At 48.2% G+C, this 12,148-nt stretch overlaps 1 protein-coding gene across 1 annotated transcript in view; it reads right to left on the reverse strand.

Annotated features, from left to right (window-relative positions):
• Positions 1-12,148, reverse strand: part of hspg2 (heparan sulfate proteoglycan 2) — a gene marked incomplete at its 5' end in the record, with an annotated part of 91,034 nt that overhangs the window by 12,928 nt on the left and 65,958 nt on the right. The window contains 17 exons of the mRNA XM_080533187.1: positions 29-295; positions 573-670; positions 1,045-1,207; positions 1,334-1,594; positions 2,495-2,674; positions 3,004-3,199; positions 3,518-3,699; positions 3,966-4,100; positions 4,294-4,437; positions 5,530-5,665; positions 5,943-6,094; positions 6,265-6,400; positions 8,475-8,552; positions 8,850-8,992; positions 9,251-9,415; positions 9,555-9,677; positions 11,844-11,903. Coding sequence (XP_080389313.1) covers positions 29-295; positions 573-670; positions 1,045-1,207; positions 1,334-1,594; positions 2,495-2,674; positions 3,004-3,199; positions 3,518-3,699; positions 3,966-4,100; positions 4,294-4,437; positions 5,530-5,665; positions 5,943-6,094; positions 6,265-6,400; positions 8,475-8,552; positions 8,850-8,992; positions 9,251-9,415; positions 9,555-9,677; positions 11,844-11,903 — 2,619 coding nt within the window. The remainder of the gene's footprint in view (positions 1-28; positions 296-572; positions 671-1,044; positions 1,208-1,333; positions 1,595-2,494; positions 2,675-3,003; positions 3,200-3,517; positions 3,700-3,965; positions 4,101-4,293; positions 4,438-5,529; positions 5,666-5,942; positions 6,095-6,264; positions 6,401-8,474; positions 8,553-8,849; positions 8,993-9,250; positions 9,416-9,554; positions 9,678-11,843; positions 11,904-12,148) is intronic.

The following is a 12,148-nucleotide window of genomic DNA, read 5'->3' on the forward strand; positions in this document are numbered from 1 at the left end:
CCGTATGTATACTCTACAATGTTCTTACACTGGACATTGAGGACCACCTGGGACTGGACTGAGCCCACGTCATTGGTGGCAGTGCAGCGGTACTGTCCGGCGTCCGCTTCGGTCACCTGCTCGATCTTAAGCATGCCCCCCTTCACCACGATGTGACTGGGCAGAGGACCTCCCACCTTACTCCAGCGCACGGTGGGCTGAGGCTCTCCGATGGCCTGGCACTCAAACTCCACAGAGTTCCCCACCATCACAGTCTGAACCGATGTACGCACGTTGATCATCACCTTGGGCAGGGCTGGGTAGGGCGGGAGAGGAGGGAGAGAGAGAGAGATAGAGGGGGGGGGGGTCAACACAAAATTGCATTAGGGTTGAGGATTTAAGACAGATTTAAAGGGGCAAGTCCCCACTTTCTAACCTCATATTCAAAAAGCACTGTGAAAAAATGATGCTGGTCAAAATTAATATGAGGTTTAAAAAGTGGTGAATGCCCCTTTACACCTAAAGTAAAAGCTACTGAGGGTGGTAGACGGACAGACAGATAGACAGACAGACAGACAGACAGTCTGACAGACCTTGGATGGTGAGCTTAGCAGTATCCTGGGCCTGGCCAAACACACTGGTGGCTCTGCAGATGTAGACACCCTCGTTGCTCTGCTCCAGGTTCTCAATCCTACACACAACACACACACAGATCAGACCAGCCCTGGGCAACACACCTGTTTTAATACCATATCCACTTACAGCAAAGAGAAACAGTCCCTCACATACCTCTGCAAAATGTTATGTCCACATTTCAGTTTCTCAAGACAGTCATCCACCCACAGCCCCTACTCTCGGCATTCCTTTCCACTTAAATCAATATGGCAATTGTGTCACCTTGCCTTCTGATAAGCAGGTTGGAATTTCAATCATACTTCCAAAAGGTCAATATTTACAAAGGTCGATTTTCAATCCAGAAATCCTTATGCGTAACTGAACCTGTCATGAACTTTCCCCTGACTACGGAGACCTGTTCTTCTGGGGTAAGGTGGGGGGCGGGCTCACCTCAGTACTCCGTCTTTGATATGATGGTTGGGGGGCAGGGCCCCTCCCTCCTTCAGCCACTCGATGGTGGTCTCCACCCCCCCCGCGGCCGAGCAAGTGAATTCCACGGCGCTGCCCTGGGCCTTCACCTCCACCTGGGGGGAGACACGCACCGCCAGGGGTGCTACACACACACACACACACACAGGTTGGCTATACACTTAGCAATATCATGTGTGCTAACAGCCTGCTGTCTATGTGGTTAAAAGGTAATCTAATGAATTTCGTGAGCACAGATATCCGTACTTACACCGGACTGTGACTTTGGCCACGGCTTCGCTGGTGCCCACTTTGTTGGTGGCCACACACTTGTAGGTGCCAGCGTCCTCTGCGGTGGCCAGGTTGATCTGAAGGTCCCCAGCCAGCAGCTCTGCCCTGGAGGGCAGGCTACCGTTCAGCTTGGTCCACCTGAAGGTCAGGGGAGGGGTGCCGTGTGCCAGGCACTGCAGCCTGATCACCTCGCCCACACGCACCGCCACGTCGTCAGGCAGAGAGGTGGCATAGGGAGGAGCTACGTCACAAGAGAGAGAGACCGACGCAGGGTTAGGGAGACAGAGGCTGGGAATTCCCATCACAGGATGTGTGGATTACCATGAATTGATTTGTTGATTCGTTTGTTGATTGACGTACTGTCTGTACCGGATGGGAATTGGTTGGCCGATCTCTGGTTAAGAGCATAGTTCACTTCTGAGAAAAACATAGTTCCCCCCCATAGTCTAAAAATGGTATCTGTGCTGCAGTGGAGTCTGGTGGAGGTATAAATCGGAGGAAGGGGCTCATTATAATGCATGACACCTGTTTGATACTATTCCTCATTCCATTTCATGCATTACAGTGGGCCCGTCCTCCGATGTCTACCTCCACCAGCCTCCCCTGGTGTGCTGATCTGATAGGAAAGCTGGCCGTGATGAAAGCTCAAGCTCTGTGGTCCTCTGTGACTTATAGAGCCTGGCGGTAACAACGCTTAGATTGTGGGTTCGATTCCCGCTGGGACTGCTTATACTGGAATGCATAAGCTCATTGCAATGTAAGTAACTTTGGATAAAATCGGAAGCTAAATGGCATATGTACCAGTCAAGAGTTTGGACACACTTTCCCATTCAATTTCCAAATCAGATTTCATGTCTTTAGTTTTAGTCGTGGATTCTATTTTTAGTTTGCTGTATTTGTCCTGTCTTAGTCCTGTCTTGTTTTGGTTTTGGTTCACTTAAACTTGCACTATTACTTTGTCACTTATATTAACCAAATGTTATTGTATTGTATATTTGTTGAAAAACCTGAATAAACAAACAAAAACTAAAACTAAAAAACAAAAAAACAAAAACAAAATCCAAATTAATTAAATGGGGAAGTGTGTCCAAACTATTGCCTGGTACTGTATATATTATATATATATATTATATAGACTCACTCTCCACGTCCAGCATGATGGTGACCTCGCTGGTGCCCATGTGGTTGGTGGCATTGCAGATGTACTCTCCCGAGTCCTGGCGCCCGACGCTGGGCAGGACCAGGGTGTTGTTGACCAGCTGGTGTCTCCAGGGGAGAGGGGACCGCAGCTTGGACCAGGTGATCTTCGGGGTAGGGATGCCTGGAGGGGGGAAACAGCCATATAGTACATTCAGTTTGGGGGCCATGTGCAAACAAAAGACCTTCTCGAATACTTTGCTCCACATGATGATTCTTTCTATTCTAGTATAGCATATACCGGTAGTCTTTGGATGTCTGAGATTGTATATAGTGTTATGTGTCATCCTGCCTTCAAAATACCGTACATAAATATAGGAGATAAATACAGTACATAAATACAGTACATAAATACAGTACATGAATACAGGATATTTCCAGGTGATATACTTTACTGGGACGCTGATTATGACTTCAATTCCCTCTCAGTTGTCATGGAGTGTGAGTCATTACCGTGGGCATCACAGTGCAGAGTGGTGGTCTGGCCTTCCACTACCACCATCAGGGGCTCGGGCACAGAGGCTCTGGGCATGGTGGGCAACAGAGATCCCCCCTCCACGATCACCTCCACCCTGGTCTCGGACGTGCCCTCGTTGCTGCGTGCCGTGCACACGTAGGTGCCGCTGTCCTCTGGCCGAGCCGCTAGGACCTGGGGGGAGGGGGAGGGAGGGGGGAGGTTAATGGGTTGGGTGCCTCTCATAGAACACACTAGCTCCAGGTAGGAGTTGCCTTGAATCACAGATCTGGGATCAGACCCCCCTCCGTCGCCCCCCACCCAGACCCTAACCGTAGGAGATGGTGAACTATCTGACCCAGTATCAGGGATTAGTAGCAACTTCCACATGACTATTTTTGCGCACACACTTGAATGGTCATTAGGCTAACAATTCTGAAGAAGAAATAGTCCCTGTGCACAAGTTCAGTAACAATGACTCAGAGGTTAGTCTGAGAGGATGGGAGAGTGTACCTGCATAACAGCGTTGGACTCCATGGGCACGGGGCTGGTCAGCATGGTCTTGCGGGTGTTGTCCAGTCTGTGCCATGTGACAGAGGGGCGTGGTTCCCCAGAGGCCTGGCACTCCAGGTTGATGGGTTCACCCACCCGGATGTGCACGGGCCCCTTAGGGGTGACTGACGCCACAGGAGACTCTGGAAACAGGACATCATACAGACAAACAACCGTCAGGACCTTTACATCACCATAGTTACCAAGTGGAGCCCTTAGTTCATGGAGAGAGCTGGGGGGGGGGCCAGGAATTTTTCTGCCTGTGTGACCTGACCTGGCAAAATATTCTAAGCCATAGTTATAACTAGGTTAGGGTTAGGGTGACTAGTTAACTACTGTAGGTACACACACACACACACACACACACACACACACACACACACATACCATACATGTCAATGTGACATACCTTTGACGATCAGAGACACAATGCTCTGGGTGATGCCAAACCGGTTCATAGCCACACAGCGATAGGTGCCCTGGTTGCTAGGGCGGGCGTTAGTGATGGTGATCACCGAGCCGTCAGGAGCAACCTTGACGTTATCTGCAACACAGAGGTGATGATCACAAACCATTCAATCCACCACAGTGCATCTCTGACTCAACGTACGGAGGCAATGATTCGATGGAGGTGTGTCGTAGGGTCGTGACATTGTGTCAGACAGCTGGTGTGGACTATGCTACCTTGACCAAGGTCTAGTCATTGAGCAGCAGCAGAATGTGTGGTCGGTCCTCACCGTGCAGAGGCTGGTTGTTGGACAGTTTCCACTCCAGGCGTAGAGGCTGGGCTCCACTGTAGATCCTGCACCTGAAGCTGGCGGACTCACCTGGGCGGACCGCTGCGCTGTGCGGCTCGATGGAGATGATGGGGGTCGTAGGGCCTGATAGGATAGCAGTTACTATACAGAGGTTTGGCAAGGACATGTGGCTATATATTGTTAATAGCGAAGCATAATTGTAAAAATAATATTAATAATCTGACTCCAAGCCAAACGAGGCATTCAAAATACTGTATACTCTCCTAGACCTAATATTATTATAACATGAATATATTTGTATTTCATTTGACCTTTATTTTACCATGTTAGTATTATTGAGATTAAGAATCTCTTTTGCCAAAATAGCAGCACACAAAGTTTAGAGCATGAAACACAAGCACTACAGTTTGAAACAACAATTTACACATTGAGCAGGAAGAAGGTTTGGGAAAATTAGGTGCAACTAAGGGTAAAAATATGTACCCCTACCCCCTCACTTCAATTTACATCATACTGTTTACCATAGCTTTAACCCATTTAAAGGGACAAGCTCCTATAATTGATCCTCCTCGGCTCATTGCTCCTCGCCTACAGTATCAATTCCACTTAACTTAATATGCAGTTGTTATCCCATAGCCGGGAGACTAGTAGCTACAGTTAAAGCACCAGTCCACAATTTGTCTATGGTCTAAACAGGACGCAATATAAACAAATGCCAAATGTTACTTCAATCCAGGAAGGGTTTGGACTAGGATGAGATCATGGAGAAGTGTACACCCGGAGATGACTTAAGGCAGGGTTGGACATCTGCTCTGCCCTACCCTGGAAAAGTCATAGTGTCCAGTACATGACGAAAGAGAAACTCTGACCTGAGAAAAACATCCTTGCCCTCATGACAGTCTTATTCCTCTCTGCCAACAAGTGACAGGCACCATTACCAATGATATATGTAAGCCTAGAGGGAGAGAGAGAGAGACAGAGAGAGAGAGACAGAGAGAGAGAAAACAAGAGACAGAGAGAGAGAGAGAAGGATAAAGCGAGAGAGAGAGAGAGAGAGACAGAGAGAGAGAGAGACAGAGAGAGAGAGACAGAGAGAGAGAGACACACAGAGAGAGAGACAGAGAGAGAGAAAGTGAGAGAGAGAGACAGAGAGAGAGTAGAGAGAAGGAGAAAGCGAGAGAGAGAGACAGAAAAAGGGGACCATGGTTGACTTACGGGAGGAGGTAGCGGTCACAGACACAGACACAGAGGCCTGACGGACAGAGCCTCCAGGGTTGCCTGCCACCATGCAGATATAGTCTCCTGAGTCATCTGGACTGGCCTGCAGTATACGGAGCTGGCTGCCCAGGACCTACACACACACACACACACACACACACCATGGGAGTTAGTCAATACTCAATGGCTGAAAACATAACAGTTACAAAATGACTTTTTATTATAACCTGAGCCGGAAAATACCAATACCTTTTAGCATATATAACACATGAAGTTGGCATACGTATAGGGCATATTACAATGTGAGAAAAAGAAAGAGAGAGAGAGAGAGAGAGAGAGAGAGAGAGAGAGAGAGAGAGAGAGAGAGAGAGAGAGAGAGAGAGAGAGAGAGTGTGTGTGTATATTCCAACCTCGTGATTGGAGGACAGGCGTCCGCTAGCCCTTCGCCAGGTGACCGCTGGTGGGGGGTTTCCAGGGGCGAAACAGTTGAGGTCCAGACTCTGTCCCTCCTGCACATCAGCTGTGGAAGGCTGGATGGTGATGGCCGTGGAGCCGCTGTCCCCTACACGTTCAAACACACAGGAGGACACACACAGTAGACAGTTATCACGGGAGACATCTTGAGATGGGTGCTGAAGATTAGCATTGTACTGCTATACCCACTATGGCGCAACCCATGGCATCAAATATTTTGTATATCACTGTTGAAAACAACCTTGGTGGACCTCTCACCTTTGCTGACGGTGACCTCGATGCGAGACTCAGAGGAGCCGATGGAGTTGGTGCCGACACACAGGTAGGTGCCGGAGTCAGAGGCCTTGATGTTAGGAATGAGGAGGGTCCCGATGTCTGTACGCTCCATACGGGCCTGAGGAGGGGCCGCAGCCAGCAAAGAGAGGAGAGGAGAGGAGAGGAGATGGATGGAGAGGAGGTCACGATAGCCCTTATACACAGCGCACTGCTTATACAGTACTGAAAGAACATGATGCTGCCTGCTGCCTGGCATGACTCTACCCCCAAAACCAACACAAAAGCACCATTTATAAAATAAATCACTTACCTTTCAGGAAAACGTGACATTTCACAAACCACAGAAGTCGGAAGACACATACAGTACAGTACTTGACATTGTCTTACATAAATCAGCCAATACCAACACAAAAGCACAGTGGGGTGGATCTGCAGGGAATGTGGTTATACAGTTCTGTTTGTGCTTTTGTGTCAACGTTTGTGTTAGGATCATCAGGGGGAGTTTGCAGGTATTGCTGTGGGTTCAGGTATCACACCATGGAAATCAAACCAGTTCATAGTTTGAGAGAACTGTAATGTTAACTTTCATCAACATTACCACAGTACAATGATATGTTTACAGTTGAAATGGTTAATTTGATGACAATTATGATTGATGTTGAGTATCTAAATATTAACTACGGTCATTGATATCAATAACAATATGTGTTCAGACATATAACTGTTGAAATGATTCAGTAAATGACAAGACTGGGGAACTGTTAGAGGATTGAGACAGATTAGTACATTGTACTTTGAGCCAAATGTTACATAACAAGCAATACAAAGCAGCTCTTTCTATATAAAACCATTAAGAATGAAGCCTCAGAATAATCCCAAACCCTCCAGGGCATTCCATATCTACTCATAATAACTCTCACAGCATCTGACCTATCTGCCTTCATCTGACCTATCTGCCTTCATTTATCAATGAATCCTGACCAACCAAACCAAATCAAACCATAAGACAGTAACTCAACCCATTTGTAATAAATGTAGTATAGGAATATCTAATGGAGTCTCTATGCGATCATTTACTACCTATAAAACCTCATAAACACACTGTTTTGGACAACACTCAGCCTAACTGCAGTGAGGGCCAGTGTGTGTGTGTGTGTGTGTGTGTGTGTGTGTGTGTGTGTGTGTGTGTGTGTGTGTGTGTGTGTGTGTGTGTGCGTGTGTGCGTGCGTGTGTGTGTGTGTGTGCGTGTGTGCGTGTGTGTGTGTGTGCATGTTTGTGTGTGTGTGTGTGTGTGTGTGTATGGTAAAGTTTAGTGTACACCTAGAGTCTGGGGAGGGGATTACTGTATCCGGGGGTTGGTGGGGCATCCCTGGACAAAGCTGCTTAGCTCCAGCCTAGTCAACCGTGAGCGCGAGGCTAAACTGAGCAGTGGCCGAGGCGGGCCTAGGGCTCAATGTGTGTCTGAACCCATTCACACATTTTCAAAGCAACCCGTTTGCTAGAGCACACAGAATTTCTGCGTGGTCGCACGGCAGAGCCGAGCTCCCCCTGGGAAAAGCTGACACAACGCTGAAGCGTTCTGAGGCGGAACTAAGTGGCCCCGAAGTCTGGGGGTGGGTGAAGAGACACGCGGTGCGGAGGGACTAACGCAAAACCCCCTCAGGGACACAGTGGGCCGGGCCTGGCACAGGCTAAACTATGTCTGAAATACCTACGTTTAGTCATGTCAACACACGGGAATATAGTGAATAGGATGGTGTTTGTTTAGGAAACAAATATGTGAGGGATGGATAAAATGTGGACAATTAGAAAATGGAGGACAATGGAACACTTACAACACAAAGACAACTAAACCATGCCACAAGTAGACTAAGGAATGTTCACACACACCCAGCTACTGTACTGTACTTGTTTACCATTTCACTATACCGCTTCACCATACTCTACTGTTTCTCCCAACAATTGAGAGCAGTTATATGCTTGTAGTACATTATTAACATGAATGCGGGTTACAGCATGTGAATCAAGGACATAATTTGATCATGCACTTAGTTGACAATGTTGGTGGTTGTTGGTGTTGTTGTTGTTGTTGTTGTTTGGACGTGGTCAGTAGAGGACGACAGAACAGAACAGGTATGGGGTAGAGACGAGACAGACGGAAGGACAGATAGACAGAGGACAGATGGACAGACCTGCAGCTCCTCAATACGTCTCTGTAACACATCGAGACTGTTGCTTTTTAACTGATGGAAACCGTGAGAAGGAATGGCCTGAACAAAACGTCAAGAAATAGGGGATGGGATAAAAAGAGGAAGGAAACAAAGATAAAGAAAGAATAGTCAAAACACTGCACCGCCACCGCAATTCGATGTGCATTACAATGCAATTACGATGTACAACCCTTCAATAAGCACGGCGAGATACCACCACAGGAGAAAATACAGTACGATACACCACACCATAATGTAAATACACATATACAGCTACAGTATTCTTTGGATAAATGCATACAGGTACTATACAGTATCTTATCTCAAGTCTGTGTGATGGAGAGGGCCAAATCTCACCTGAAGAGGGAGTTGTCCCCCTTGTTTCTTCCAGGTGAGGCCGGGGCTGGGCGTGCCTCCGGCTCGGCAGTACAGCCTCAGGGTCTCCCCCTCATGGATGTCCGCTTTCTGGGGGCTCACTTGGACGTGAGGCAGACTGGCACCTGGGGGCATTCACACACACACACACAGGCACGCGCACACACACACACACACACACACACACACGTACACGCACACGCACACGCACACACACGCACACACACACACACACACACACACACACACACAGACAGACACACACACACACACACACACACATACACACACACACACACACGAGGGAGGGGGGGGGGCATGATAGGACGTTGTGATAACAGTTTCACCCCGTGTGACCTTGTTAGCATGCTGTAGAGACAGACTGCCGCACGCACTGTGAACATAGATGGCAGCACGTGCTGTGTGCTCCCCGTGGGTGTTGAGGGCCTTGCAGATGTACTCTCCCTCGTCGGCGCGTTCCACAGCTGGGATGGTCAGAACTCCTCCGCGGATAACAGCGTTGGGACTCATCCTCTTCCCAGAACCGGCTACAGGAAAACACATTGTGTTGTCACATACTGTACTGTACGTACTGCATCTGTACAAGTAAAGAGCTGCTGCTCAATGACTAGAAACACTACCAGCTGTAATCTAAGACCAGTGTCCCAACGACAGGTCAGGCCTTACCGATCCATTCGATAGCAGGAGTGGGGCTCCCGGTCGCCGTGCAGCGGAACTCAGCCCGCGCCCCTTGCTGGATGGTCAGCACAGGGGGGGTCACCGTAGCCTGTGGCGGGGCCCCCTCGGTCGCTAAAATAAGGCAGACATCTTGGGTCAGGATGGCTCAGAAAGAGAGAAACCTCCCATAGGGAGCATCAGCGTTCAAGAGGACAAGAGAATAACTTTGTTCGTTTGTATATCAAAAACTCTTGTCGACGAGATGGAAAAAACCACTTATCCGACCGACACTTACCTGTCCTGAATCCCGATGATAGCTACACAGTCCGTACACATTTTCGCACAAAGCTTTGACATTTATTGTGGACCGTGAACCTACTGTAAGCTTTTGTGGGTAGTCATTAGTCTATTCTAGAGACATCGTTAAATGTCCTATCTGTGTGTTCTTGGTCTAATGGCTTTGCAAGGCTCTGCAAGTCTACGAGTATTATAGCTTGCTAGTTGGCAGTGCCAGCCAGGGAGACTAGTGCCCGCGCCCTTGGCAACCGAGGCGCTCAGAGAAGACAACGCAGATGAGAGGTGGCAGGCTGGCCTTGGCACGGCCTCTGGGCACACTGTATTCTGTGCCAGGTCGGCGGGCCTGTTGAGCCCCATATTCAATCCCATATGATCCCAGGGCGACAAAGTAAAATAAAGCCCTCTTTCAGCAGCCAGGGAGGCTATCTAAGCTGGGAGATAAGCTCTGGTCTGGGACTCACTGACCTTACAGAGACGTATTGAACGTTACAAGGCTGAAGTTTCATCATCTTGTCTAAGAGGATGGGCTCTAGCCAGGCTTTGGCCATAGACTGTGGTGCGGTGGCCCTGACTCTAGAACTCTCAAAAAGGCCAAGAAAGAAACCTTAAATACAAGGAAACTTTCCTCAAGCTTTCTCAAAACCTCAAATGATCTTGATCATGATCATGTTGTATAACGATGAAATATCATCGTGTGACAGAAAAGGCCATGTGCTCACTATTCTCTCAAGAAGATTGGCTCTCAGAGTTTGGGAATCCCAGTTCCCTGAGGTAGGGTGACCAAGGTCAGCTGACTACTGTAGCGTGAGTTTTACAAAGTCCTCTTACACTACACTACCTCTTATAATACATGTAAGTCCTCTTCCATGTACTACGTATTACCTTCTGTTGCCTGACACATTCTGTGAAGTCAACGGGGTGGTGACAACTCTCCATGAGCTCATATCAACAGTAATTCAAACATATTGACGACTGGCAGTAGAAGTATGATTTCTAAGAGGAGGGAGGTGATGGTGAACATGATGACAGCGATGGCAGGAACTCCCTCCTTGGGCTCCAGTGAGCTAGCTAGTGGCTACAGCCATGAGGATGTGGTGTATGAGGCACAGCATGATGTTTGAAGCACAAATGACAGCTATTCCAGACCATGACGGTTCCTGAGAGAGTCAAGCAGGATGCAGATGGGGGGAAAGTAGTGTGGGCTCTCCTCTCTCTGAGTGTTGAGTGTTTACAGTATACTCTGGACAAAATGGGGCTGTCAAAACATTCTACTTGTCTTATTAGGAATGTCTGAGCATGTGTATACTGTTTGTACCGTAACTCTCCTAATATTCAGACTCACTTTAAGGATTTTCTTCAATGATTAGCCTTACGAATACAGATCTGGCCTAACAATGTGCAATACTTCTTGCCAGATGCTTTGGGGGTAAACTACAGTGTGTGAGTGTGACGTTGTGTGCAGGTGAAACACTGAGGGACCTGAGAGTGCGTGAGTGATGTGTGGATGACCAGGCGATAACTGGACTCAATATCGGAGAGGAGCTTCCCACGGGAATGAACATGCACTTTTCCTTCACCAAATGGACCCACGCAAGCCAGGCGAGCCAGGCAGGAGGACCTAATAATGCTCATGTACAATCTGGACATTCTGACTGTCTTAAATTATTCAGTAAATGATCAACATGTTTGAGGAAACTCATAGAGCATACAGACATGCCCCATATAAGAATTGCATCGTTAGATCTAAGGACCTCTCAGAGTGCATTCTTACCTACAGTACAGTATCGTTAGGTCATAAACAGTAGTGTGTGTGTGTGTGTGTGTGCATGCCTGAGTGTGTGTGTGTGTGTGTGTGTGTGTGTTCTGGCTGGGTTGATTGTACATGGGCATTACCAGACCACCTTATCCATGCTGAGGGGAGATGAGTGCATGCGTGATAGAGAGAGAGAAGGTCCCTCCTAGAGGGGCGAGTGGAGTGGAGAGGTGGCCATGCGGACTTACGCTTTCCATGTCCTTCAAACATTTCATAGGCTGTGTAAAACATCTGAGTCTGTGAGGCCTCTGGAAATGAGGAAGGGAGGGAGGGAGGGAGGGAGGGACAGGCAAACTGACAGGTGAGTCTCCAGGGAAACGGCGGAACTCTGGCATCGGGCATCCTCCAATGCCGCTCCCACTGGGTCTGACCTGACCACACCCAGAATACAGCACTCCCTCCACGTAGTGCCTGGACTTGTGCCCGTGATTTACCAAAATGCACCAGACCACAAAATACCACAGCAGACATACGGGACAGAACAGTGCAGAAC

Source organism: Nansenia antarctica (assembly GCF_963989245.1).
Source record: "Nansenia antarctica genome assembly, chromosome: 6".
Taxonomy (NCBI): domain Eukaryota; kingdom Metazoa; phylum Chordata; class Actinopteri; order Argentiniformes; family Microstomatidae; genus Nansenia; species Nansenia antarctica.